We start from the raw sequence: 27667 nt of genomic DNA, 5'->3' as shown, positions 1-27667 counted from the left end.
TGTCAATCCCAATTGCCGAATTCATACAGTATTCTTTTATAATCCTTTTTGCTTCTATAGAATTGGTAGTCATATCCCCACTTTCATTTCTGATTTTAGTAATTCAAGTTTTTTTTATAATCAGTCTAGCTAAAGGTTTATCAATTTTGTTAATTTTTTTGAAAACTCAATTCTTGGTTTTGTTGATTTCTCTATTGTTTTTCTATTCTTTATTTTATTTATTTCTGCTCTAATCTTTATTATTTCCTTCCTTCTGCTAGCTTTGAGTTTAGTTTGCTCTTCTAGCTCTTTAAGGTGTGAAGTTAGGTTATTGATTTGAGATCCTTCTTTTAATGTAAGCATTTTACAGCTATACATTTCCTTCTGAGCACTGCTTTCACTGTGTTCCATAAGTTTTGGTATGTTGTGTTTTCATTTTAATTCAGCTTTATGCATTTTCTCATTTCCCCTGTAATTTCTCCCTTGACCCACTGGTTGTCTAAGAGTGTGTTGTTTAATTTCCACATATTTGTGAATTCTCCAGTTTTCCTTCTGTTACTGATTTCTAACTTAATCCCACTGTGGTTGGAGAAGATACTTTGTATGATATCTTTTAAATCTGATGAAACTTAATCTGTGAGCTAATATACAGTATATCCTGGAGCATGCCCCATGTGCATTTGAAAAAAAAAGTAATATCCTGCTGCTACTGGGTAGAGTGTTCTGTATATCTTGTTAGATCTAGTTGGCTTATTGTGTTGCTCAAGTCCTCTATATCCTTACTTATCTTCTGTCTAGTTTTCCTATCCACTACTGAGAGTGGGGGGTGGGGGCGGGGGTGAAGTCTCTAATTATTATTATAGAAAACTGCATATTTCTCACTACAATTCTACAAATTTTTGCTTCATATATTTTAATGATTTGTTATTAGGTACATAAATACTTGTAACTGTTATATCTTCTTCCTGTATTGAAACTTTTATTAATATACAGTATCCTTCTTTGTCTCTTGTAACATTTTTTTTTACTAAAGTCTATCTTGTATCATATTAGTATAACCACTCATGATCTCTTATGGTTACTATCTGCATGGAATATCTTTTTCCATTCTTTTACTTTCAATGTATTTGTGTTTTTTGATATAAAGTGAGCCTCTTGTACACATTGGAGCATTTTTTTATATTCATTCTGCCAATCTGTCTTTTGACTGGAGAGTTTAATCCATACATTTAAGATAATTACTGACAAGGAGGGACTTACCTGTGCATTTTGCTATTTGTTTTCTATATGTTTTATAGCTTTTTTTTTTGGGTCCCTCATTTCCTACATTACTGATTATTTTGCATGCTGAATTTTTTATGGTGAAACTTTTTAATTCCCTTCTCATTTCCTTTTATGTATATTTTATAGCTATTTTCTTTGTGGTTACTATGAGCATTACATTTAACATCCTAACGTTATAGCACTCTGATTTTATACCAGCTTAAATTCAATAGCATACAAAAACTCCGCAGCAAGATGATTTTTAAAAAGGAAATAAATGTGGAATTATAAATCAAGATAAGAACCACCAAGTAAAAACCAGACTGCTATGATAAAGAAAACAGGTGGCCTTCTCAGAGGAGTCAGCAAGGAGGGCCCCTCTAAGGGGACATTTACACAGAGACCTAAAAGAGGAGCTAGCCATGTATGAAGCGGGGTGAAGAACATTCCTGACAAAGAGTTACCACAAGTCAGAGAGGAGCTGGGGCCCCTGAGAAATAGTGGCCCACATGGCAGGAGTCTGTGCTAACGTGGAGAAACGAATGAAGCCCAGGAGAAGCAGGCGGACCCCAGCCACACGGTCTGGGAGTGCAGAAGGGGAAGGATTTCCATATCCACAATGATGAAAGCCACAGAGAGTCTCAGAACTGCCTAGTGACAAGGTCCTAATCCTGTTGGAAGAATATCTTGCTGGCCATTCTACATCAAGGATTCAAGGGGGGAGAAAATGGAAGTGAGGAGCCCAGCAAGAAAACTCCTGCAGTTGTCGAGGTAAAAAATAATGGCAGTCAGTCCAGGGTGGAGATGGAGAGAAAAGGCAGATTTGAGATATGCTCATCACCTTGACAAGGTGGTACAGGGGTCCCTCAGCCCAGGCCTGAGTCCTCACCCTGCTAAGTACTCACTGGGTCTGCACCCTGTACTCCCCACAAGCCTCTCTTTCCTTTCTGTAAAATGAGAATGATGAAATCCACCAGGTATGAGGAGGAAGTGACATGAAATCAGGAAGCTTCCATTTGGACTGGTCAGTGCATCACAAACACACTTCCTTCCTTCCTCTCAAACATGGGCCATTGGGCTACTGATTGACATAGATCTAATACACCACAACTCTAAGATGCTATGAAAACTGTGAGCACTTGACACCAAATTCTCCCAGCTGTGGATGTGCTACAACACACATAGGTCCCGCAAGCCCCCTGGCCTGCCTTGGGGACAGGGACTTGTCTGTGTTTAGCTCCTGGGGTCAGAGTGGCACATAAGAGTTGAGCCGGTCCCCTGCCCACAGAGACCCAAGTGGGAGGGCAGGGAGGGGTGGGCGCCTGGACACTGGCACCAGATGATGCTGGAGAGAAACCGGTTGGAATAAAGGTGGCAACCACTCCAGCAGATTTCCTTCCAAATCCAGAGGAGCTAAGGAGACAGAGCTGTTTCAGTCCTACACAGCCACAGAAAACACTGTCCGACAGGAAAAAGAGGGGTTGGCTGGCCTCACCTTCCTGCTGGCTGCACCCGGGGGCCCTGTCTAATGATAGGGCTCCTTGGCCCAGCCACAATCCTTTCCCATCTGCCTGGCTTAAAGATGATCTTACTAACAGAAATCCCTTTTCTGAAACAGCCACAGGCAGGATAGAATTCTTTGGATTTTCTACACTAGAGTTTAAGAAATTGAAGGACGGTGATGATGGTGGAGGGCGGCCTTGTTTAAAGTAAGATGCACTGTCTGAATGTAACTTGGTTTTAAATATGCTGAAGAGCGACCCACAGCTAGAGCAACAGAAACAGGTTGCCAGTAGCGAGAGTCTGTGAGTGGATCAGACACTCTGCTTTCATTTGCTTTCTGGCCTCATCAGACTGGCCAAGAAACTCCAAGGGCAGATGACTGAAGGGCTAAGTGTCAGTGTACAAATGCCACATGCCCTTCACCAAAGTGCCACTGCTCTTATTAGGCAGGCCTCATTAAGAAACATGTAAATCCAAAATTAATGTGATTGGCCCCAGATTTGCCCTCAGCAGCGGGATCTGGAGCCTCCAACATCATAGTACCAGCAGCTGAAGAGGACTGAAGAGGGTCAAATTAAAGCCAAGCATCACCACCACTCAGCCCCTGTAGTTCAGTCCTTACAGCCCATGGCTCGTGGGGAGAACAATGTTCCCACGTACAACCCCTCTCCCAGCCTGTGATAAAATAGCTGCCCTTGTCCAGATGATAAAATTAGGAAAGCAAATGCCAAACTAGGAGCTTTGCCTTATTATTACTTTAGTTGTTGTAATGAATGTTTATTCTTTGGACTTGTGCCCTGGACAAAAAATATAAATGAGATAAAATTACCTACAGGTGAAAGAGTCTGGTGCCAAGCCAGGCCCCAGCAGCCCACTCCTGGGCTTCCTCTGGGCAACTACAGCATTAATCAGCCACCGGGGAGACCTGGGCTTGTGCAAATGTGGAACTCAGAAATATTTCTCAAATCAGGGACAAGAACCATTAAAAGTTAACAGAAGCAATTCCACTTCTGGGTCCATACCCAAAAGAAGTGAAAGCAGGGACTGAGATAGACTGTACACCATGGTCACAGCAGCATTGTGCACAGAGCCTTAGGAGGAGGCAACCCGAATGTTCATCCATGGATGAAGAGACAAACCAAATGTAGTCTGTCCACACAGTGGAATATTATGCAGCCAAAAGGAAGGAGATTCTGACACCTGCTAAAACATGGACCAACCTGGAGGACATCATGCTGAGTGAAATAAACTAGTCACAAAAGAACAAATACTGTGTACCTCCACTTATATAAAGTCCCTAGAGTTGTCAAATTCATAGAGACAGAAAGTAGAAGGTTGGTTGTCAGGGGCTGGGCGAGGGGAGAATGGGCTGTTAGTGTTTAATGTGTACAGAGTTTCAGTTTTGCAAAACAAAAAGAATTCTGGGGATGAATGGTGATGATGGCTGTACAACAATGTGAATGTACCTAAATGTCATAGAACTGAAGACTTAAAGGTGGGTGAGAGAGAAAATTTTATGGTATGTATTTTTTAACCACAAGTTTTAAAAATCTGAAGAAAGAAAGAGAAAGGAAGGAAGGAAAGAAGCGAGAGGAAGGGAGGGAGGGAGGGAGGGAGGGAGGGAGAAAAGAAGGAGGGAGGGAGGAAGGAAAGAAGTTAATGGAACTCCCAGAGTTGATGACTTTGAAAGGGAGGGTGACCAAGTGCCTCATGTTGTGCTCATGTCTTGAAAACAGATAAGTCCTGGATCAGTCCCACAGGGGGTCCACATCTCCATTTGCTTTTCAGAAGAGCCCATCCTATAGGGAGGTCTGCGGGTCCAAACAGCAACTCACCTTAAAGACTCTAATCTCCACGCACCACCAAAGCAGCCTCAGCTTTAGAGCACGGCCTGTCTGAGGGCGTGTGGACCAGACAGATGGAATTTCCTGCAAATTGATACGTGTCCCGAAAGCAAGCACTGGCAAGTCACCCTGACAGAGGTCAAAGTACCAGAGCCTTGTCTTCACAGGGGCCAGGACTGCCATGAGGCTCGCCACCCTCATTAGCCCAGGGTGGGGTTCATGACCATATATTTCCCTGTGGCCAGTTATAGACAGGCTTGGCCTGATGGTCACAGCCCCACCAGTGATTTCCTGTGTGACCTTGGCGATGTCTCTAGCCTCCCTGCTCTTGGGCTGCCTTTAGCCATCTCTCACCCCCCGCAGCACAGCCCAGGGACTGGCCTTCTCTTCTCACTCTCTTTCCATGAGCCTTACGTGCCTTCGCAGCCAGGCACAAGGCCCTCGGGGTGGCTAAGCCCCTGCCTCGCTACTCTTCCTGCAGGGGGAGTCAGCTCAGAGCGGTTCTGACACTGCCAGCCAGCTCTGTGCTCAGAGCAGGAGTCCTGGTCCAGGCCTGTCTGGGCCTAAACCCCACACTTGTAATCCCTGACCCCTTTCCCTCTCCAAAGTCCTCCTTGACCCTGATTCCACCTAGCGAGGCTCTTTTCTCTTCTCCCTCAGCCAAGATCTTCTGCGATGCTGTTTCTACTTCTTCACTTCCTGGTCTCATTTCAGTTTGCCCCTACCCAGCTGCCACCCCCAACAATCCCGAAAGCTATCCCTTCGGGGACCCGGCTGCAGCATCTGGCATTGTTAACCACTCCCTTCCTGCACCTCTCACCTCTTTCCTTAGGGACAACCTCTGCCCAGTCTGTCTGCCCTTCTGCCAGCTCCCCATCCTCTGCCTGGCCCCCTGGGACTGGCACTCCACTGGGCCATCTGTGGGCAGCTTCTCTTCTCCCCGATGTGCTCCACCTGGACATGGCTGGCCACGCCAACAGCTGCGGCTCCCAGCTGTGTGCCGATCAGCCCCAGTCCCTACTTCCAGCCAGGCCCTCCATCCTGAGCTCCCGTGGGGAACTCGAAGCCAGGCTGTCCAGACTAGAACTCCTCGCTGTGTCCCCAAATGCTCTCTTCCTTCTTTTCCCATCCAGTGGCCCACCATCCACCCAGCCACCCAGGTTATAGCCCAGGGGTCCCCTGGATTTCTCTCGCCTCCTCCTCCTGCCTCTCCAAGCCAGGCACCAAGTCCTGTGGGTCTTTCCTCCCAGCACATCCTCCTCTCTGCATGAATGCCTCCTCCATCCCCACTCCTGCCCCTTAGTTCACACCCTCTCTCCTCACACACTCCATTCCCAGTGCTCCTTCTTGCCCTTCTCACTCCAATCCACGCAAGTGCAGCTGCTGGGGTTGCTCTTCCAAACCTCGCTCCAGACATGTTTCTCCCCTCCCCGTCGGCGGCTCCGCTCCTAGGGATGCCTTACCCCCCGCCAACATCCTGACCCTATGCACATCCCCACATTAAGGCTGCTCCACTCCCTACTGCAGCCACATCACACCACCTGCCCTCCCCCAGATGCAGCTCCTGCGGCATCCCCTGCATGACCTGCCACCGCTCCCCCATCTGGCAAACACAGTTGAAGGGTCAGCTCTTTCATGAAGCCTCCATGCTGTGGGGTGATCACTCCCCAGCCCTCCACCCAGCCCCCAGTGCTCCCTGCAGAGATGTCTACTGAAACACAGACACTCCACCCATCTGTGACACCACTGCCTCCTGAGGGAAGGACCAGGTCTTTTGGCATTTGTCCCCCTAGCAACTAACACAATGCCAGGAGGTCTTCAAAAATGCTTGTTAGGAGAGTGAATAGATGGGTGGAGTTGGGATGCACACAAACATCCTTCTGTGCAAACAACCACCTGCATCTAAAATCTGAGGCATGAGGTCCCTCCCCAACCTACCCACCAAGTGAAGGTCTCCCTCACTCCTCATTCAACAAATCAGATGTAGACATATGTTGCTTCCTTGGTTCCCTCAACTAGATAACCTCTCTTCCTTGCGCACGACAAGCTCTGTTTTATATTAAAGTCTGATCTTGATTCCTCCTATGAGACTGTTGGCTCCTTAGATCAGGGACTGACTTAGTGTTGAATCCCCTTGGAGGGGCATTTACCCATAGAAAGGGTCTTGGGAGGCCTCTGGTGAGGAGTGCAGACAGACTCAGGCGCTGACCCCACACCAGCCCAGGCTGGCGAGTCAGGCCTCTCCCTGGGGGCACCTCCCAGCCCCCTGTGCTCCATGTTGCCCAGGGGTCACAAGGCTGTGTATGTCCCCATCCCTCCCCGCCAGGAGAAGATGGCCAGCACCCACATGCAGAGTGCTCGTCCAAGAGGAAGCAAAACCCCTGGTCAGGTGCTGGTCCCGGACTCACCATGTTCATAACAGTGAGGATGAACCTCTGGGCGGCCTCGGCCCCATGGTACTGCACCATGTCAGCATCGGCCACCACCAGCGTCTCCACTGTGTGCTCGGTGGTCAGCCGGATGGCATTCCTCCGCTCCCGCCAGTCTCGTGACGGCCAGCCCCTCCTCGGCTTCTTCTTTTCTAGAAAACAATAGAGACATCTGTGCAGCCCTTTAGTGTATTGGCTTCCTGTCCACGCAGTGAACAGGCCTTCCATCAAGCCTCCCCAAGAGAATGGTCAGTCTTCCCCGGCCAGTGGCCAGGCCCAGCGTCCATGCCCTCTGCTGCCGAGGCTGAGCCTGCATGCCTGGGGGCCAGACGTCACGAGGGTCACACCCACCCACTGTGGCAGCGATGGGGCAGATGGGGCCAAAGAGTACAGAATAGAAAACCTGTCCCTGCAGGGAACGGGGAGAACAGCACAGTCTGTGGAGGAAAAGGAAGCCTGGGCCCAGCAGGTAGGGTTAATGATACAGACCCCCAGGCTTTCTGAAAGCACCATGACCCACTGCTGGGCCAATGAGCAGGGGCCTGGAAGAGGGCAGTCCAGAGACCACACTGAGAGTCACAAATACGGAGCTACAAACTTTAGCAGGCACAAAAGCAGTATTTCAAAAAAAAAACAAAACAGGACACACACATCCAGGCCAAGATTGGAGTTTGTTCTTTCCTTACCACAGGGAAGGTATTAGTAAACAGTAAGTAATTCTCCACTGACTCCCCTCAGATCAACTGATTTCCTAGAAGATCTTACTTGCTAAACAGCTATGGTCATTATTTTGAGCCCACGTCAGGATGTCTGGACGCTCAAAGCTGCCATGTGAGGACTGACACACAGATTTGTGGGTGCAAACACCTCTGACTAACATCAAAGGTTGATATGAATAACGTGCACTTTCAGAATCCGAATGTGAATAGAAAGGCAGTTCCTTAATTTGATAGCGATTTTTTCCATCTTTATACCAGCTCACACGGAAGCCAGCTCTGCTACAACTTCCATGCAGTAAACCCAACCCTCATACAGTGACCCAAGCATTCCAGAACCAAAGATGCATGCCATAAGAAAAAACTGAACTATGGGTCATAGTGTACAAACAAGAATAGTCCGTGCAGTGAGACAAACTGAAAAACAATCTAAAATCCAACCACAGAGAAAGCCAACAATGGTAAAACAGCAGGCAGCCATGAAAAGTACAACTGTGAAGATTATTTAGTGATGTAGAGAGAAGCAGATATAAATCTACATATATGTCTTGTCAACCTGCAGGGTGGTTCCCTCCTCCCCAAAGCCAGGCCCACCTCCCATGGAGACTTCCAGGCCTCAGGAATCTAATTCGGGAAGGCAGGGTCTATTCTAAGATAAAAGGTAAGGTGTCAGATGGTACTGCCTTTGTACATGGCCAAAATGAAAGAGGCCCCTCTTTGAGGATCTCTCTCTGGACCTACACCCATATTCACCAACGGGTCGTCTCGGAACACGAGGAAGGTGGACCATGGGTGACCTCCAAATCCTGGGCTCAGCATGCCTGCCGGGTGCTCACTGCCTGGATCAGGCCAACCTGTCCATCTTGGAATTTGTGATGAGCCATGTCAGCCACATTTTAAAGCAGCAGAACTAAAGGGCCACCCAAGCAGGAGCTTTGCTATAACGAGCTCATCCACATTCTCCCAGGCGACCACAAGCCAAACTGTGCCTCAGCTCCTCCCAAAGTTGGGATTTATTGCCCATCTCTCAGCATCCCAACTCATGAACTCCTCTGCAGCTCTTCCCCACACTGGCTGCTTGTTTTCACACCATGTCTATATTTTCTGGTTCCTGTATGAAAAGAGCTGCATTTTTAGCAGAGTCTAAAGGATGCACTACTGACATTTCTCTGGAAGATGGCGAGCTTAAACACGTAAGAGGGGAGTACTAAGAAAGGTAGCCCAGCACTCCCCACCAGAGGAGCACATCACCCCCTGGACATTTCACACATCAAAATGATGCACTGGGCATCACCCTTTCAAGTAGAAACAAACAAGACCTGCCCCTCCCTCCCTGATGGACCTTGGAGAGCTAATAAACAGGGTATCATAAAGGGTAAAATGCTGCACGTTAACATATGCCCAGAACACTCAGTCACAGGTAAAACACAACAGTCAGGTGCTCTGTGGTTTTTAAAGGGTTTGCACTACAACTACCTCATCTGTCCCTTTCACTGCCCCCAGCCCCAGGCCCAGCACATGTTGCGAAATAAACACTCACTGAATGAATGTATGCTTGAGTGAGTGAATGACCGAATACATGGATGAATGAGAGAGTGAAATCCCTCTTTCCCACATAACAAAGCTGAAGTCAAGCACTGGGCAGGGGTAAATTTGGCCCTAGAACTCAGGCTTCACCCAGCAGCTCTGACTCTCCCGCTTGCATTGGCTTTGGGTGCGAACATGCTCCTCGCTGTTGCTGAACTTAAAACATGGGGATGGGAAAGGCCACAGAAAACTCAGCAGGAAAGGATGCTGTATACTGACTTGGCTGCTGCAGGGCCTGACCAGGAGAAGCAGCCTTCAGTGACAGCTCCTTCCGCTCAGATGGCCTCCACTCGCACCAGGCCCTTAAGCAACAGCAGCAACTACACAGCCAGCTCCCGGGCCATGTGTGCTCTTACCTGAGCCCCCCTCACCAAGGACTGCTAACTGGGGCTGTCACGCCACAACCACACTAGGCTGGCTGGTGACCCCCACATACCCCAGGACTCTGTCCTGTCCCAAGCACAAGAGGAGAGGCCCCAAGCCTCGATTCAGAGCCCCACTGCTAGGTGGGTTTCAGGAGATCAAAATTTTTCAGATTTCAAAAGGCAATGCGGTGCCCGGGCCACATACTGAATACCCACTCCAGTGAAGTCTAGGGCAACAAGCCCTCATCAAAGGCACCACTCTTTCTGCAGTGAAACAATAAAGGCTCAACAGTCTGTCCAAAAGCCTGGGTTGGGTAATAGCAGGTAAGAGACCGAGGACCTGCATTCCCTATCCCTGCAGGTGGGAACAGGGGTGGAAGGGGAGGGAAGCTCACCCTCCTCTTCTCTCCCTGCTCCCAGCAACACCTCCACCAGCAAAGCTCTAGAGCCATCACTTCTGATGGTTCTTCCTTTCCTACAGGGAAAACCGAATCATAATCTATTTTCACTTTTAATTCCATGAACTGCATAAATATACCCTAATAAACAAAGTTTCATCAATACAAATATTCACAGATTATAAGCATATTGAAAAGCAAGAAGAAAAACACCAATTTCATAATAACATGGGTGCTGGATTTAGACCTCCCAGGAGAGGTCAAAGTTCAGGCCAGGCAGGCGTGCAGCCACCTGGGGGCCCTCCAACCTCACTCGGTCATTAGCTGTCTCCCTCCACTGTGGGAACAAGGAAGGCGGCCCTCACCCCACTGATGAGGACAGACCACAACCTGCAAGGCCCCAGGCCCTCTCCTGTTGTCACAGACACTGGGGATCATTCCCAAGTCCAGCCCAGCAGTTTCTTTTGCCAGCACATTGCTGGGGTTTGGTGCTGACTTGGTAGATTTTCAATCTCTGGCTTCATATTTTTCTTACATTTATTTTCCTTTTGCCTCAATTATCCATTAAAAAAGAAAACTGTGTGTGTTTATGCAAGTTACCCTGAATCTTGTTTGGAACAAGATGCGGGAGAGAAAAAGACAAGGAAGAAAACAATGGCATTCTAAATGTTGTACTTTTAGCATATTCAAATTATATATTACTTATTCTAAGAGTTTGGAGACTGATGAAAATGCTGAGCAAATACATAATTTCCTGTAGTTGTTAGTTCTGCTCTTGGTAAAGTAAAAAATAAGCTTAGTTATGAACTGCCAAGCTCTATATAGTATAGATATTTCTTTAGTTTAACAACAATAGAGTATTTAGGTATTCACTAGGGAAAACCAATGCATAAATCACAAAATATTTGGTATGAGAGTTCAAACGGTAGAAGCCAGCCCTGAAATTACTCTACGTCCCGCTGCACAAGGAGGATCCTTGCATGTCTGATTCTATAATGTCATCACCAGAGAAGACCTCAGGTTACTCTTTGTGCCAAAGGAGCACTGCCAGCTGCAGAAGCAAATTAGAGGGAAAGCAGACATGGTGGAGGAAGTGGAGACAGCTTCCCAAGGGCACTGGGCTCTTCAGGCTGAGAAGACAAAGATGAGTCTCCACCACTAGGAACTAGGTAGCAGGTGTCAAACATGCTTACAGAGTCAACAGGGAGATGCAGACTTAACCTGAACTTGTCATTCAAGACAGAAAAATAAACATTTCCCACACACAGCACTCAAGGTCCAGATCAAGAACGTCCCCACCTGGGTACACTAGCACGGTGGACAACCAGAACCTGGGGAAGAGTCCAGAATCACGTATTCTTTTAGCTGCATTAACCATGGGTTTTCTCCAGCTCTCTAGTGGGCAGGACAAAGGCAAACCCATCAGAAGCCTCAAGTGATCCCTCAGTCCCTTCTATAACACTGAAGGACGGAAAATTAAAAACACTCATCAAAGGGAATTCCAAAGAAATTCCACTGCGTGTTCCAAGTCGGCAGCCTCAAGTGATCCCTCAGTCCGCAGGGGAGGGGGCAGTGAGAGCACCCAGAAGGACCAAGGGCCCAGCAGCCAACATAACAGGAGGGCAAGAGTGGGGCAGCAGAACCAAGAAAGGGGGATGACAGGTGGTCTGAGTTAGAAAGAAGAGGTGAGAGCACAGATGGTGACACTGGCTTCCGGAATAAGAGGGGTGCTGCTGGGCAGGCAGGGTCCCCTTGTTCACTCGGTGGCACAGCCCACCCAAGGCACAAGGGTCTACAGCTCCCCCGCCTGAACTGGCTGGGCTGCCATGCAGGACACGTGGATGGGACTTTTCTTTTTTCTGTACCTACCACATCGAAAACTAATTCAAAACTAGAAAACAGAAGTAGCCATGAGAACAGTAAAACCTCTCAGATCAGACTAAGCAGGAGACTGGAGCTCTGGGGTCCATGCAGCTTGCCCAAGTGACCGCCCTCCACCCCCGTCATGGCCCACTGCAGGTGGAGGACCTGGACAGCCAACTCTGAGGTGCTTGGAGTGCCCCCTGAATCCCCTGCTCCCCAGCAATCCTGCAAACTCCAAACTCCCATCCATGTTATAGTCTAACATGGGTCTATGCTTGCCTTCTGGGCTAGACTGTGAGCTTAAGGACCAAACATTACCCTCTGGACCCACCAAAGCGCCGAGCACTGCCTGGTGCATAGTAGGAACATAACATTCGAGAATTACACTTAATTGAGTGAATTTTTTTAACTCTTTGAAATTCCTAATTAATAACAAGATTAAGTTTCAAGGAACTTAACCTAAATGTCCTAAAATTGAATTCTCACACAGTACTCCCTCCACCTAAGGAGGAGGGGACAACTCTAATTGTGAGGAGCCCAGCTGTGACATCCAACAGAGCTGGGTAGAGTCTGCTCGTGCTGGGGTGGCCAGGGGCAAGCTTCCTCATCTCTAAAACAAGGGGATAATTATTCTGCTCTCTTAGGGTGGATGTGGGGAAACTAACACAGGGTCAGGTATATAATAAGCACACTCAAATGATGCTGCTAGTCTTATTTCTATACTTATTATTACATTACTATTATTGCTGTTAACTACTAGGGTATAAATGCTAATTTTTAAACTTTGCATGCATGACCCAGAACCAATAGTGGATTCTTTTTTTTTTTTTTTTTTTTCTGGACGCGCAGGCTCAGTGGCCACAGCTCACGGGTCTAGCTGCTCCGCGGCATGTGGGATCTTCCCGGACCGGGGCACGAACCCGTGTCCCCTGCATCAGCAGGCGGACTCTCAACCACTGCGCTACCAGGGAAGCCCATCTTGTATGCACCCTACAGTGTCTGATCAGGACCTCTAGTCTAGACACTCACCAATCAACTTGTTGTCTTCGACATTTCTTACTGGGTAGGGGCATGAAAGAGTTTCTCTAAGGACATCCTCAATCATGCAACAATAAGTTATAATTATACAAAAATATCAGTTTCAAGAGGAGTGGCTTATAACTCCTGCTCAACATCCCAATGTAACCTCCCAACATTCCAGAGGGCAGAATATTTTAATCATCAGAAATATGATAGAACACAAAACATGACTGTACATGAAATCAGCTATTTAAACCATGAAACATTAATGACATTTCACACAGGATAGAAGAATGGAAATCAAATGTTTCTCATTAAGATGGAAAACAGACAGTCACACTCCTTGGAGGAGAGACCGATTGTCGCCACAAGCAAGATTTCTGTGTACAGACACCCCCGCCATGGCCACACCAACCCATTTTCAAGGAACCAAAGCCACCGCTGCCACAGCATGAAAAATGGTAAGATGTGTGGTTTCAACTGCATGTCCAATAGCCCCACTATCTTTTGTCTTTAAATCTCCCAAAATAAGCAGCCATGAGATGTAATAAAAATACCTTCAGGGTGGGAGTTGGGAACTCTGAAAATTCACCTGGGCCTGATCTTGATGCCGTTGAAAGTGCCACTTAACAGAAAGGTATCCATTTCCTGTGCACCAGTTATTTGCCCTTTTTCTCCCAGCCCTCTCTTCTGTGCTCCACTCTGGGGTTGGGGGCCTGTAAATTATTTCCTGGACTCCCTTGCTAGCTGGCTTCCTGTTCAGCTCTGCCAACAGGGGGCGCTGTAGGGAGACTGGAAGGCAGGAGATGGGGAGAATGGGCTCCTGTGTTTCAGCTCAGGGTGGCATTGTTCCAGCAGTATTGGGTAGCTGTGTCTCTAGCCTCCAGCTCCTGGGGAACTCCCAGACAAGCCTCCTCATCTCCCTCAGAGGTACGTCCATAGAGACACCTGCTTGGCTGTACCTCATTGGTGGTCTGATGTCCCTCACAGGTCTGAGCCCAAGCCCCACAGACCACTGCTGCAAGCTCTGTGGTCTTGGAAATGCCACCTTTTCTCTTTTCTTTCCCCAGCCCTGGGGTGATAGCTATTACCTGGGTTACCTCAGCTCCACTTTTGCTCATTCAGACTTTGACACTGAAGTAACCAATTCCCTGTGTTAAATCTCATAATTAGAAATACCTAGCACAGTTTCTGTTTTCCTAACTAGACACAAACTGATATAGCCTAAAATGAGAGGGTCAGTCCTAGAACTAATTCCTATATTTCATTCAAGCTTCAAGGACTCCTCCCAGTTCTAGAAATAAGGATTTATTTCTTCACCATGGAAATATTAAGATATTGGATATGCACTTCCACACTGCAGAACCCTGCCATAGACAGGAATGCTGCCCTTCATTCTGAGTCATCTTTAACGAAAACCAATCAATGGGGTGCCCTGTGAAGGAAATGCAAGCATCAGTGTGTGCCATAGATTTCCCAACAACCTATCACTGCCATATCCAAAGACCCAAGGACAGCACCTTACAGATTCATAGTCAACATGGGGAAAGTACTGGAGGAGGAAGCATGAACAACAAGTCTCGTTTTTAAGTTTGCACACACACAGACAAACAACATGCTTTCCAAGAAAATTATCAGGTCCAAAAAAACTATTTTCTGATCACTTTTATTTTCTTCAACCAAAGGGTCTGCTTATTTAAAAACAAACAAACAAAAAACTACCTTTTCAACTAGAAACGATGGTTCCACATGTGCAGAAGCACTCCCAGCCAGGTGAACTTTTGGCAGCTGCATAAATCCAATATCCTTGAAAAATAATGGCCTTCTCTCTCTTTTTTTTTTTAAAAGGAAAAAAATAAGTTTTGCGCTCCAAGTATGAATTCTTTAAATAACTTCCCCCAAGGCCAAGTCACTTTTATAAAAGGCATATTTTTTTCATGTAAATTCCTTACAAAGAAAGGTGGAAAATAGGGTTTTTTGTGGTTAAGATGCTGAATGAAGAACTGATCAACCTGGGAGTCCAAAATCAGTCCCTTCATTAGGCAGGAGGTGTCCCACACACCCCCCCACCCTGGGAGGCAGCAGGACCAGGGGTAAGAAGGCTGAGCTGGCCCTGCCAGACCTTTCCACCCATGGTCAGAGCCACGTGGGCACCAAGCAACCAGGCACTACTGTCTGTGGGTGAGGTGGGAAGATACTCATTTGGTCACCAAATATTGAATTGTGAAGATACTCATTTGGTCACCAAATATTGAATTGTGAAGATACTCATTTGGTCAACAAATATTGAATTGTGAACCTACTATGTGCTAGGTAATGTAGGTGACCACCTAGGAGGAATAAACATTAATCAAATGAACAAATGAATATATAAAAATTACAAATATAACAAATGTTTGCAAGAAAGAATAGATAATACTATGACAGGATAAAAAGAAGGGGGTTCCAATTTAGATTGGGTTCCATCAGGAAGTGACACTAGGGCCAAGATTAGGAAGATAAGCAACAGTTAATCAGTGGCAGTGAGAAGAGAGGAGATGGGAGCAGTCCAGGCAGTGGGGACAGCAGGTACATAGGCCCTGGGGACAGAAGAAGGCATGGCATGTTCTAGAAACCACAGAGATCCAAGAGAGAGTGTGGCTGGCCAAGAGGCTTGAGCAATAAGGCAGGGGCACACTTGAAGGGTCAAATGCAATGTGCTCAGGGTTTTCTTCTTTAACCCCAGAGCAGTGGGAAGCCATCTAGGGCTTGTGTTTCCAATGTGTCACCCTGGCTATTATGGGTAGAACAGATTCCAGGGGGACATGGAAGTGGGGACACTAGTTGGATGACCACTACAGGAGCTCAGGTACATAGGGACCACAGCTAGACAAAGGGGGCAACTGCCGGTGAAAGGAAGCAAATAGATTCAGTAGGTACTTAGAAGGTGAGACCAAGAATACTGGGGATATTTGGGTGGGTAAAGAAGGGCTATCAAGGATAACTCCTGGTTTGTATGGTTGTGCTAACCACTGAATTAGGGACCCCTGGAACGGGGCCAGGTGTGAAAAAAAAAAGCACTGCAAGTTTTGGCCTTGTTAGTTTCAGGTGCTTTTAAAGTACCCAAGTGGAGAGGTCAAGTTGGCTGTCGAGTGTGCAGACTTGGCGCTCAAAAGCAAAGGCGAGATCAGAGATAGGCATCTAGGAAGGAACGATCCCAGACCGATCCTTCCGGGACCTCCAAACTGCATGACTGGAGAGAAGAAACGGAACCAAGCGGGGGGCGGATGGCGAGGTGCAGGGAAAGCAGAGCACAGCGTCACAAGAGCAGGGAAAATAAAGTCTCAGGAGGAGGGGCTGCTCAGCTCCTCCAGCACAGCAGAGGGCCAGGTCCAGACCCAGGTGGGTCTTACGGAGAGTGCTGCTGAGGACAGGGGAGTGGACACCAGGCCAGGGAAGGGAAAAAAGTGAGAGGTGAGGAAATGGTACAGACTTTGGTGAGGTCTGGGGAGGAGAGAAACAGGAACACTGCTGGAAAATACTAGAATTGAAGGAAGCTTGAGATGGAAAAAACTCACACATCCAATAAGAAAACCCAGGCCCACGGAAGACTGCCATCTTCACTCGGTTTCTACCACTCTCCCTGTCCAGTCACAGACTGCCAGCAAGGAAGAACAAGGCTTCTAATACGCCCACCTCACACCAACTGAGAAAAGACGATAATTGTTCAACAGGTGCCAGTCAAACCCTGAATCTGTGGCTGGCCGGGCGCTGGGTGCTCCCCTCAAGGGAGGGAGAGAAGCATGTAAAACTTTAACAGTCCTATAAATACCCCACAGATGAAAGAACCGTCAAGGAAACAGCCCAGACTCCTAGGGAAAGCAGGCTTCCAACTGGAAGGAGAGAAGGAAGAAAAGCACTATTCATTGTATCAGGAAAGGGCAGAGCTGTACAACCAGAAAAAAAGAAGCAGGAAAAATGGAAAATGCAAGGTAGCACCATCTAACAAAGACGCTGGGCCTATTCCAGTAAGAATGTTTCACACTGGCTGTCATAGGGTTCCCTGAAGGTAAGGCAGATGGCTGTGTTTTCTGGTTTATTTCACATCAGTCTAAAACCTTGTCTCAACCTCTATTAAATATTAAATGTTTCCCGTAAAAGATACTGCATTAGTCAGCTAGGGTTGCCATTACAAAGTAACAGACTGGGTGGCTTAAACAACAGACATTTATTTCTTCACAGTTCTGGAGACTAGAAGCCAAGATTGAGGTGTCGGCAGGGTTGGTTTCTTCTGAGGCCTCTCTTCCTGATTTGCAGATGGCTGCCTTCTGTCTTCATCTTCACAGATCTTCCCTCTTTACCCATCTAAGTCCAAATTTCCTCTTCTTACAAGGACTCCCTAATGACCTCATTTAACTATAATCCCTTCTTTAAAGGCCCTATTTCCAAACACATTCCTAGTCTGAGGTGCTGGGGGTTAGAACTTCAACACAGAGATTAGTGGGGACACATTTTAGTCCATAACAGATGCCCATCTTCTTTCTTGCCTTAAGAAGTGTGGACTGGGCAGGTCACCTTCACATGAGTTTAAGTGTGTATAGCCACATAGTCAGGACAATCAGGACAACGTGTGATTCCCAGAAAGAACAGTCATCTCAGAGGTCCATCAAGATACATTTGGCAAATTCAAGAAAACAAATGCAAATGTTTGGAATTATCATGTGCTTCTCACCACCACTTTTCAGTTAAGTCTATTGCTGAAAGATTACACTAGCCTACTGGAGCTTGATGATTCTATCTTCTAAATTGATGGAAGAGAAAAAAAGAACATCCCCCAAATACATAGCTTGGAGAGAGAAATTAATTAACGTGCCATGTTTCGGCCAGAGCAAGACGGGACAAACAAAAGTCTGAAAAGAAATCAACTTGTCTTCTGCACCTGGAATCCCCCACAGGGTTCCTGGATATTGTTTCTTTTGACAGATGGTCTTTCATCTTTGGCAAAGAAGTACAAGAAACTTCAGACAGCGCAGATATTCCTCCATCTTTGCAAGGAGGGCAGGCCATATCTTTGGACCAGGAACTCTTCATTGCTTCAACACAAAACTAAAATATAGGTGAAGGCTTCTTCCTTCCACCCCTCCCCTGATACCCGATAGTGCTCAGCATAGCCTCGGGTCGTGGGCTATACATCTCCACAAGTATCTGGGTTTTGAGGGTGGGGACTGCCCTTCTCGCCTCTGTATCTCCCACACTGAGCAGGGTGGTATGTACGTAGTTGGCATTCAGTCATTATTTTTGAATGTGTAAGTGAATGAGAGAATGAAGTCCATAAACAAGGAACAAAAGGATCAAAAAATCCTTTACCCTCTTTTTAGAAGCTTAGGGAAAACAAATTTATGGTTCTGTCTTGGATGTCAGGGGTTCTTCCAAATATATTGGATGCCCACATATTTCCAGAGCAGTTAACAATCAGACATCCTTCACTCCTCCAAAGGCCCCTTGAGTTTCACAGAAGCCCAAGATGTCCCCTAACAAATGGAGAGAGAGCTCAAATAACCCACCAGCAGACCTAGAGGTGGTAAAATAAGTCAAGTGCTCCTCTTTTGGCCTAGATCCAGTCACCAGACTATGACTCTTTCCCAAAGAACCCCCTTCCCGAATGCCGAGGACACTCCAGGGCCAAAGAACCTGCCCAGAAAGGCACATTCATCTGAGCATGGCTGCAGTTCTCCTGACACCCTTACTAGTGGGGGTCCCAAACTTCCAATGTCCCCACTGGGTCACCAAGAGGTGAGTGGTTCCTTTATGGCACGTCAGCCATTCCTTGGACTTCCACATGTAAAGTAGCCTTGGGCTCCACCAGGATGAGCAAACCAGTCAAACAGCAGAGGGAACGGAAACCCTCGTTATGCCAACTCGCAAATTCACTAAGACCCCCCACTCCCAATTTCCTGTGGCCTCTGTCGTCCTGTGGCTTCCCCTAAAGTCCAAGTAGGGAGCAACCACATAATCACACTGGCCTTCATGAGTTCAAGCACTGAAACTCCTCCCCACACCCTGGCCTCTGAACATGGAATAGCTCCATTTGGTAAATTCTTTTCCAAACAGCCACCTGACTGACTTGTCCTCACAACTCAAATGCCGTTTCCTCAATGAGGATGTCCTTGGACCCCTTCACCTAAGTCACCAGAGCACACTTCTCTTTTCCTTGGAGCACTTAACCACAATTTGAAATAATTTAACTGCTCTGTGTTTAATAACAGTCTCTTCCACTCTACAGGAAGCTGTGAGAACAGGAATCATGCCAGTTTATTCATCGCTCCATACCTAGTGCCTAGCACATAGTAGATGTTCAGTAAATAGTTTTTTTGAGGGGAGAGTGGTCTTACCACAACCTCATTTTATTTTATTTACTTTCATTTATTTTTTAAACTTAATTGAAGTATAGTTGATTTACAACGTTGTGTTAGTTTCAGGTGCACAGAAAAGTGATTTAGTTATACATACACATGTATTCATTCTTTTTCAGGTTCTTTTCTCATATAGGTTATCACAGAATACTGAGTAGAGTTCCCTGTGCTATACAGTTAAGTCTTGTTGGTTATCTTACATATAGTAGTGCGTGTACGTTAATTCCAAGCTCCTAATTTAAGCCTCCCTGCCATGTTTCGCCTTTGGTAATCATAAGTTTGTTTCTGATACCTGTAAGTCTGTTTCTGTTTTGTAAATAAGCTCATTTGTTTCTTTTCTTAAAATTAGATTAAAAATATGGAATGCTTCATGAATTTGTGTGTCATCCTTACACAGGGGCCATGCTACTCTTCTCTGTATTGTTCCAATTTTAGTACATGTGCTGCTGACACAAGCACTAAAGAGTTTTAAAATAAGTGAAGGAAGAAATGGAAGAATATTAGACTTCTGTAGTACTATGATAAGTATTTCCTCGATTTTATCACTTTTTTTTTTTGCGGTACGTGGGCCTCTCACTGTTGTGGCCTCTCCCGTTGCGGAGTACAGGCTCTGGATGCGCAGGCTCAGCAGCCATGGCTCACGGGCCCAGCCGCTCCGCGGCATGTGGTATCTTCCCGGACTGGAGCACGAACCTGTGTCCCCTGCATCGGCAGGCAGACTCTCAACCACTGCGCCACCAGGGAAGCCCCCATCACCTTTTAATTGTATTTGATGTTTAAATCTTTACCCATGCTTTTACCATAACTTTTTGGTGTCATTTCTGAGTCTCTGTCATTGAATAGAGGGTTTTAATGCCTTTATATTTATTATAAAAATGATAATTTTTTATCTTCTGTCATGTTTTTAGTTCCTTTTCTCTATTTTCCTATGTGAGCTATATTTCACTGAGTTTATCATCTCCAGTACTTAGGAAGAAATTCTACAATAAGCTATCCTTACAATCTTAGGAAACATTCTTTCCATGTCAAGAACATAGTAGAACTTTGGCTTTCCCTTTGGGCAGAGAAGAATTTAACATCCCTTTTTTCTCCCAGATTCCTTTCCACTTTTCTTTTCTTTCTTTCTTTCTTGCTTTCTTTATTTATGGCTGCGTTGGGTCTTCGTTGCTGTGCGTGGGCTTTCTCTAGTTGCTGTGAGTGGGGGATACTCTTTGTTGCGGTGTGCAGGCTTCTCATTGTGGTGGCTTGTCTTGTTGCAGAGCATGGGCTCTAGATGCGCAGGCTTCAGTAGCTGTGGCACACAAGCTCAGCAGTTGTGGCTCACAGGCTCTAGAGAGCAGGCTCAGTAGTTATGGTGGATGGGCTTAGTTATTCCACGGCATGTGGGATCTTCCCGAACCAGGGGTCAAATCCATGTCCCCTGCATTGGCAGATGGATTCTTAACCACTGTGCCACCAGGGAAGTCCCCCACTTTTCTGATTTGAAAATATTTCTTAAATTTGAGGTACAGAATATTATTAAAGTACTTTATATTTTACACCTTTCCTTACTTTTTACAACAGCTTTATTGAGATATGATTCACATACCATACAATTCATCCATTTTAAGGATACAATTCAATAGCTTTTGGTATATTCTCAGAGTTGCACAACCATGATGACACAAATAGACCATTTTTATCACCCAAAATGAAACATTATACCCATTAGCAACCACTTCCCATTTCGTCCTCTACCACCCCCGCCCTACGAAATCACTAGTTACTTTCTGTCTCCATAGGTTTGCCTATTCTGAACATTTCATATAAATAGAGTCATTTAATATGTGGTCTTTTGTTTCTAGCTTCTTTCTCTTATGAAAATATTTTCAAGGTTCATCCATCCAGCATGTATCTGTACCTTATTCCTTTTTGTTGCCAAATAAGATTCCATTGCATGGAATACCACTTTGTTTTCCATTCATCAGTTGATGGACATTTGGGTTGTTTTCATATTTTGGCTATTGTGACTAATGCTCCTATGAACATTCACGTATAAGTTTTTATGTGAATAAATGTTTTAATTTCTCTTGGGTGTATACCTTGGAGTAGAATTGCTAGGTCATGTCGTAACCCTTTGCTTAAACTTTTGAGGAACTGCCAACCTGTTCTTCAAGTGTCTGTACCATTTTATATTCCCAGCAGCACCATATGAGGGTTCTAATTTCTCTACATTTCCACCAACACTTGTTATTGTCCATCTTTTTTATTGTAATTATCCAAGTGGGTACGAAATGGTATCTCACTGTGGTTTTGATTTGCATTCCTCTGGTGTCTAATAATGCTGAGCATTTTTTCATGTGATCATTGGCCAATTATATGTATATTCTTCAGAGAACTATCTTTTCAAGTCCTTTGTCTACTTTTCAATTGAGTTGTCTTTTTATAGTTGAATTATAGGATATATCCCAGATACAAGTCCCTCATCAGATATATGATTTGGAGAAATTTTCTTCTATCATGTGAGTTATCCTTTAACTTTCTTGATGGTATCCTTTGAAGCACAAAATATTTTAACTTTGATTAAATCCAATTTATCTTTATTTTCTTTGGTTGCTTGTGTTTTTGATATCATTCATATCTAAGAAACCATTGCCTAATTCAAGGTCATAAAGATTTATTCCTATATTTTCTTCTAGGACCATGATAGTTTTAGCCCTTACATTTAAGGGAAGGTCTTTGATCTTCCCTTAACTTTTTAATTATTGCTTTCCATTTGGAACTGTATTTGCATCAATTAGTTAGGCTTAACTCTGTTAAACCAGTTTCAATCATCCACATCAACTCTTTATATCATGCCCTCCCTATTTCTAATCTTTTAATTTTGCTTCAGCTCATAATCAACTGCAATTATGTTTTAAAGAAATCCTTCCTAGAAGGACAAGCAGGGTGTCTGGTTTCTAACCTCTTACATATCTAAGAGCATCAGGTGCCCTCACAGGTGAACAACAAATTGTCTGAGTGTCATATTCTTGGAGCACAGTCACTTTTTTTTTTTAATAAATTTATTTATTTATTTTTGGCTGCACTGGGTCTTCGTTGCTGCACGTGGGTTTTCTCTAGTTGTGGCGAGCAGGGGCTACTCTTCGTTGTGGTACGTGGGCTTCTCATTGCGGCGTCTTCTCTTGTTGCAGAGCACAGGCTCTAGGCACGTGGGTTTCAGTAGTTGCAACATGCAGGCTCAGTAGTTGTGGCTCATGAGTTCTAGAGTGCAGGCTCAGTAGTTGTGGTGCACAGGCTTAGTTGCTCCACAGCATGTGGGATCTTCCCAGACCAGGGCTCGAACCTGTGTCCCATGCATTGGCAGGCGGATTCTTAACCACTGCGCCACCAGGGAAGACTGCACAGTCACTTCTTGTCCCAACACTGCAGTCCTGGCTCCACTGTCTTCTAGGACTTAGTATCATGGACAACTCAGGCCTGCCAGATTTTTGTTTCTTTTAAGTAACCTGTTTTGTCTGCTTGAATACTGGTATAACTTTTCCTATTATTCTTATAATTCACAAATTTTGCCAGAATAAATAACTGTGGGCCTATGTATATGAATTTTGATCAAAACACAGTAAGCCTTTTATCTGGTAAACTGAGATTTTTTTAAACCTTCCAGAAAGTCTTCATTCATTAAAAATCTTTGATGAATGCCCCTATCCTAACTTGAGCAGAGGGGTTCCTTCTACAGAGATTCTAAAATTGGACTTACATTTTCTGTACCCCATTTCTATCACTTCCTTTCTCACCACTCTATTCTTTCCTTCCTTTGCCCCCAAAGAAGCATGTCACATTTATTCTCTACATCACTAATTCAAATGTGTAATGTTGTTTCAATTCCGTAGTGTCTCCCTTGTAGATTTTAATTCTGCTACAGCAAATGAGTTTTATAAGCTTTCATTATCTCACCAGTTCCCTTTTAAGTTTACTGTTTTTACATCTCATTCTTATGGCTTTTGCTTCTTAAAGTCCTATCTTCTTTTTTTATGACTTCTGACATCTGTTTAGGTCCAAATGTTCTCTTTTTTATTGAAGTATAGTAGATTTACAGTATTGTGTAGTTACAGGTGTACAGCAAAGTGATTCAGTTATATATATGTATTTTCAGATTATTTTCCATTATAGATTATTATAAGGTATTGAATATAGTTCCCTGTGCTATACAGTAAATCCTTGTTGCTTACCTATTTTATATATAGTAGTGTGTATATGTTAATCCCATAATTTATCCCTCCCCACCTTTCCCCTTTGGTAACCATAAGTTTGTTTTCTAAGTCTGTGAGTCTGTTTCTGTTTTGTAAATAAAATCATTTGTATTATTTTTTAGATTCCACATATAAGTGATATCATACAATATTTGTCCTTCTGTCTGACTTACTTCATTTAGTATGATAATGTATGATAATGTCTAGGTCCATCCATGTTGCTGCAAATGGCAATGTTTCACTTTTTATGGATGAGGAATATTCCATTGTATACATACACCACACCTTCTTTATCCATTCACCTGTTGATGGACACTTAGGTTGCTTCCATGTCTTGGCTATTAGAAATAGTGCTACTATTAACATTGGGGGGCATGTATCTTTTCAAATTAGAGTTTTCATCTTTTCTGGATATATGACCAGGAGTGGGATCACTGGATCACATGGTAGTTCTGTTTTTATTTTTTTAAGGAAACTCCATACTGTTTTCCATAGTAAAGCCTTATCTTCTTACATCCCATTAGGATACCGGTTTTCTAAAATTTATTCTGGTCCTGAAATAAACCCTTTCCAAAGATATGTTTTCTCTGCATATCCTTTCCCTTATAGGCTATAGTATTTGAACTCAGACCCTCAAATGGGTTTTCTGTACATACTCAAATTGCAGTGAGGACAGGTCTACCTAAAGCCAGCACCAAGACTTGGGTGAACAGGTCTCCCTTGATCACAACAGTCAGCATCCCATCTCAGACCTGCTACTAGAGGACAGGCAGACAAGCACGATGTTCAGTAGGCATCTGTGTAGTCGGCTCTACCAGGCTGTGGTGGGATCCTGTACCTCCCCAGGGAGCAGTACTGTACATTCTGAACTGACGGGACACTTAAATAGGGATCTACAGGCCTCCTTCTGTCCACAGGGCAATGCTAGATACAAAGTACCAGCAACATACCTCCCGCCATACCTCCCTCCAGGGCTGCCCTGGAGTTAGCTGTAGAATGGCTATAAAACAATGGCTAATGCCAAACCAAGAGGAACAGCCAGCAAGTTTCCTAAGTATCATAAATCTTCTAAAATTCAAAGCCAAGGACAAACAAGAGATGGGAAAATATTTCTTCCGGCTCTCTTTCAGACAGGTAGGATTTGGCCACTCTGAAAAGCCCACTGACTACCCTTACCAATCCAGGTCCACTGTTCTTTATAGTTAGTGGAAAGTCCTTGCCAATTTTGACAACAGTTTGACTATCTCCTTCATTTTTCTAAATATGTTTTTGCCTTTTTCTGTCTTCATACGGGTTGTAGTGGAAGGACTGCTTGATAGTTGCAGGGTGAAACCCGAGGCCATGCTGTAAGCATGCTTTGCAATGCGCGCAGTGCCCTTGTCATCCAGAGATTAATAAGAGAGCATTTCTATGGCCTCCTAATCTGAATGTGTCACCACATCCTGGGTGATTTATTTTAATCTGCTGCCACTGGTCTCCTATAACAAACTCATTTGGACTGTCCTAAGCTCTGTAGCACAGTCTTTACAAGAAGCTCAATGAGCCATAAGTCCACCAACCTCAGCATTCAATTCCTGAGAGACAACGTTCCCACATGGCAAGTCCAGACACTGACAACATGTTGGGAGCTGAGATGCCCCAGTACCTCCTCAGGACATTCAGAGGAGTCACACGCTCTCTCTTTTTATGGTACTGCTCTGCCCTATCTTTTAGAGACAGGATAGCCCCTTCACCTCCTCCCTCCCCCACCTTCTTGTCCTTTTCACCCATATTTATTGCACGTCCTTTCTGAGCCAGGCTCACATCACTTCTGCTCTGATCCTGGCACACCTGAGCCAACCAGTCACTGCACAAGACTGGCTCGTACTGAGTGGCCCTTGGGCCATCCTGTTGTGAGAGGATGCCTCCCTCCATGAGGTGCATGGTCAGTTTCTTTGTCTGATATGATTCCAGTTACTGCATCCCTGGAAACCAGACCCATCACACTGATTTTCTGCTCTAGAAGCCTGTAAGGGCAGACCAACATAAAGTCACCAGCCCAGCAAGCCATCTTCCAGGGCAAATTCTGCCACCATAGAATCCTGATCACTTGTAGCAGGATCCTGACCTATGGGGACCACACTGCATCATCAATCAGTACAGTGGTCTGAGATCAGCTCTGGATATGCCTTTGATTTGAAATCATATCTGCCTACACATGCCCAGCAGGAGCTTTGGACAGGGCACCAGCAGCTACATAAGCCCACCAGTTGTGGCCCTGATCCCATCACAGGTCAACTCACTCCCTGCCTGGATGCTGCATGAGAGAAGATTAAAGTTCAGCCAGAGGAATCCAGAGGTCAGCTGCTACTGCCATGACCAACTTGTTTCCCAGCTCTGGGAATAACACCAATTAGTTTTCTTTCTGGAATGTCCCCTTTCAGGGCCACTTACCCTGGTCAGCATTAGAAAAAACCCACACTCCCTGTCACGCCCAACAGTAGGCCTCTCTTGCTTTGAGAAGTCTTCAAGGAATCTTAGATCATAGACTGCACTTCCAGAAGATCCATTTCAATGCTGCCCAATTTCAGTCAATCACCTTCACAACTATGCTGCCACGGCAAGCTAACCTCAGATTTCTAGAGTTCCTGCCACAGCATGAAAGAGCCATTTTATGACAACTGTGGTTCCCAAACTGACCACTTTTCTCTTGCAGCCCATGAGTTCCACTTTCAGGACAAGAGTGAAAACTGACATTTGAGCCACTACTCTCTCATTCCTTCCCTTCCTAGCTCAGATTGATGGAAGCTCCACTCCAGATGAACATGACAAAGAAGCAGAGCTCCTCCTCCCCTCAGCTGCCAATCAAAGGATATGGTGCTTTACCAGGAGGGGTAGGCCACCATCATTTCTCATCTCCTCCAGTCCAAATTGAAGACTCTAATTTCCTGATGAGTGCATCTAAAAGGTTAAGATTCCATTCTTTCACCCAGCTCCCCTCATAAGAAGGAGGTTCTAACCCAGGAAAATACTGGGGGCACCAATCACCCTCATATAAGCTTGCTCACAGGGCAGATATTCTATGTCAGGAGAGGCAACCTGAGAAGACCAGAGACTACCAACTCTGCCTATTGTCCAGAGTAGTGACTTAGAGATTTTCCCCAAAGACAGAGGTAGTCCATAAAATCAAAGAGCTTCTATGCTCTCCCCAAAAGTACTGGCATTATTTGAAATAAAGTGTGGGAAGTTCAAGCCTACAGGCACTCTTGAAAACAATAACAATTTTAGCAATAAGCAAATATGCGGCTGGCAGCTCCTCTTAATAAAGAGCAATAAATGACAGGTCAGGTAGTTCATCAAAGAAAACAGGAAAAGAGAGCCCTCTTGGGGTTAGAACAGACCTCAGAGACTTGCCACAAAAATGACTCCTTACTGAATTTAGTTGGGCCAAACGGCAGAGCCATGTATGTCTCAGGCACTGTTGAAAACAATAGAGCAATCAGTCAGCAATTAATGAAGCACACCAGCTGGATGTGATACCAAAAAAGGCAGACAGCTTAATAGAGAGATTAGGGAAAGAGACAAAGAGAACCCCGATTAAACCACTGTCATGTAGGGTGACTGTACATATATGCCCCAGGTTGCTCCCTCTGAGAGTGGCACTAAAGGAAAAAAGACATCACCAAATAGTCTGAATCACTAAACAAATAAATAAGCAAACAACAACAAAAGAAGACCTGAAGAAGTGATAAGGAACCAGTATCCAGGTTCCTGAAATTATTATAAAATGTCCAATTTTCAACAAAAACTATGAGACACAAAAAAGAAACAGGAAAGTGTGACCCACATGTAGGGAAAAAAATCAGGCACAGAAACTGACTGTGAGAGAACCCAGATGACAGATTTAACAGGCAAAGACTTAAAAACATCCACAATAAAAATGTTCAAAGAACTAAAAGAAACTATGCTTAAAAATGTAAAGAAAGCTATAATGACAATGTCTCATCAAATAGAGAATATCAATAAAGAGACAGAAATTACTTTTTTTAAAGAAGTAAACTGAAATTCTGGATTTGAAAAGTACAATAACAAAACTG

General features: G+C 45.1%; 1 protein-coding gene and 1 non-coding gene across 9 annotated transcripts in view; both read right to left on the bottom strand.

Annotated features, from left to right (window-relative positions):
- The window catches only part of ADAMTS17 (ADAM metallopeptidase with thrombospondin type 1 motif 17), a 361254-nt gene that overhangs the window by 284150 nt on the left and 49437 nt on the right, over positions 1–27667 (bottom strand). For all 8 annotated transcript variants that reach the window (XM_067755884.1, XM_067755885.1, XM_067755887.1 and 5 more), the window contains one exon: positions 6998–7170. In XM_067755884.1, the coding sequence (XP_067611985.1) occupies positions 6998–7170 (173 nt within the window). The remainder of the gene's footprint in view (positions 1–6997; positions 7171–27667) is intronic.
- LOC137208205 (U6 spliceosomal RNA) lies at positions 19712–19818 on the bottom strand. Its single transcript, XR_010935536.1, has one exon. It is a non-coding gene; the product is annotated as a U6 spliceosomal RNA (small nuclear RNA).

Source organism: Pseudorca crassidens, chromosome 1 (assembly GCF_039906515.1).
Source record: "Pseudorca crassidens isolate mPseCra1 chromosome 1, mPseCra1.hap1, whole genome shotgun sequence".
NCBI classification, from domain to species: domain Eukaryota; kingdom Metazoa; phylum Chordata; class Mammalia; order Artiodactyla; family Delphinidae; genus Pseudorca; species Pseudorca crassidens.
The sequence above is the reverse complement of the archived record's forward strand: the minus strand, read 5'-3'. Positions and strand labels throughout refer to the sequence as shown.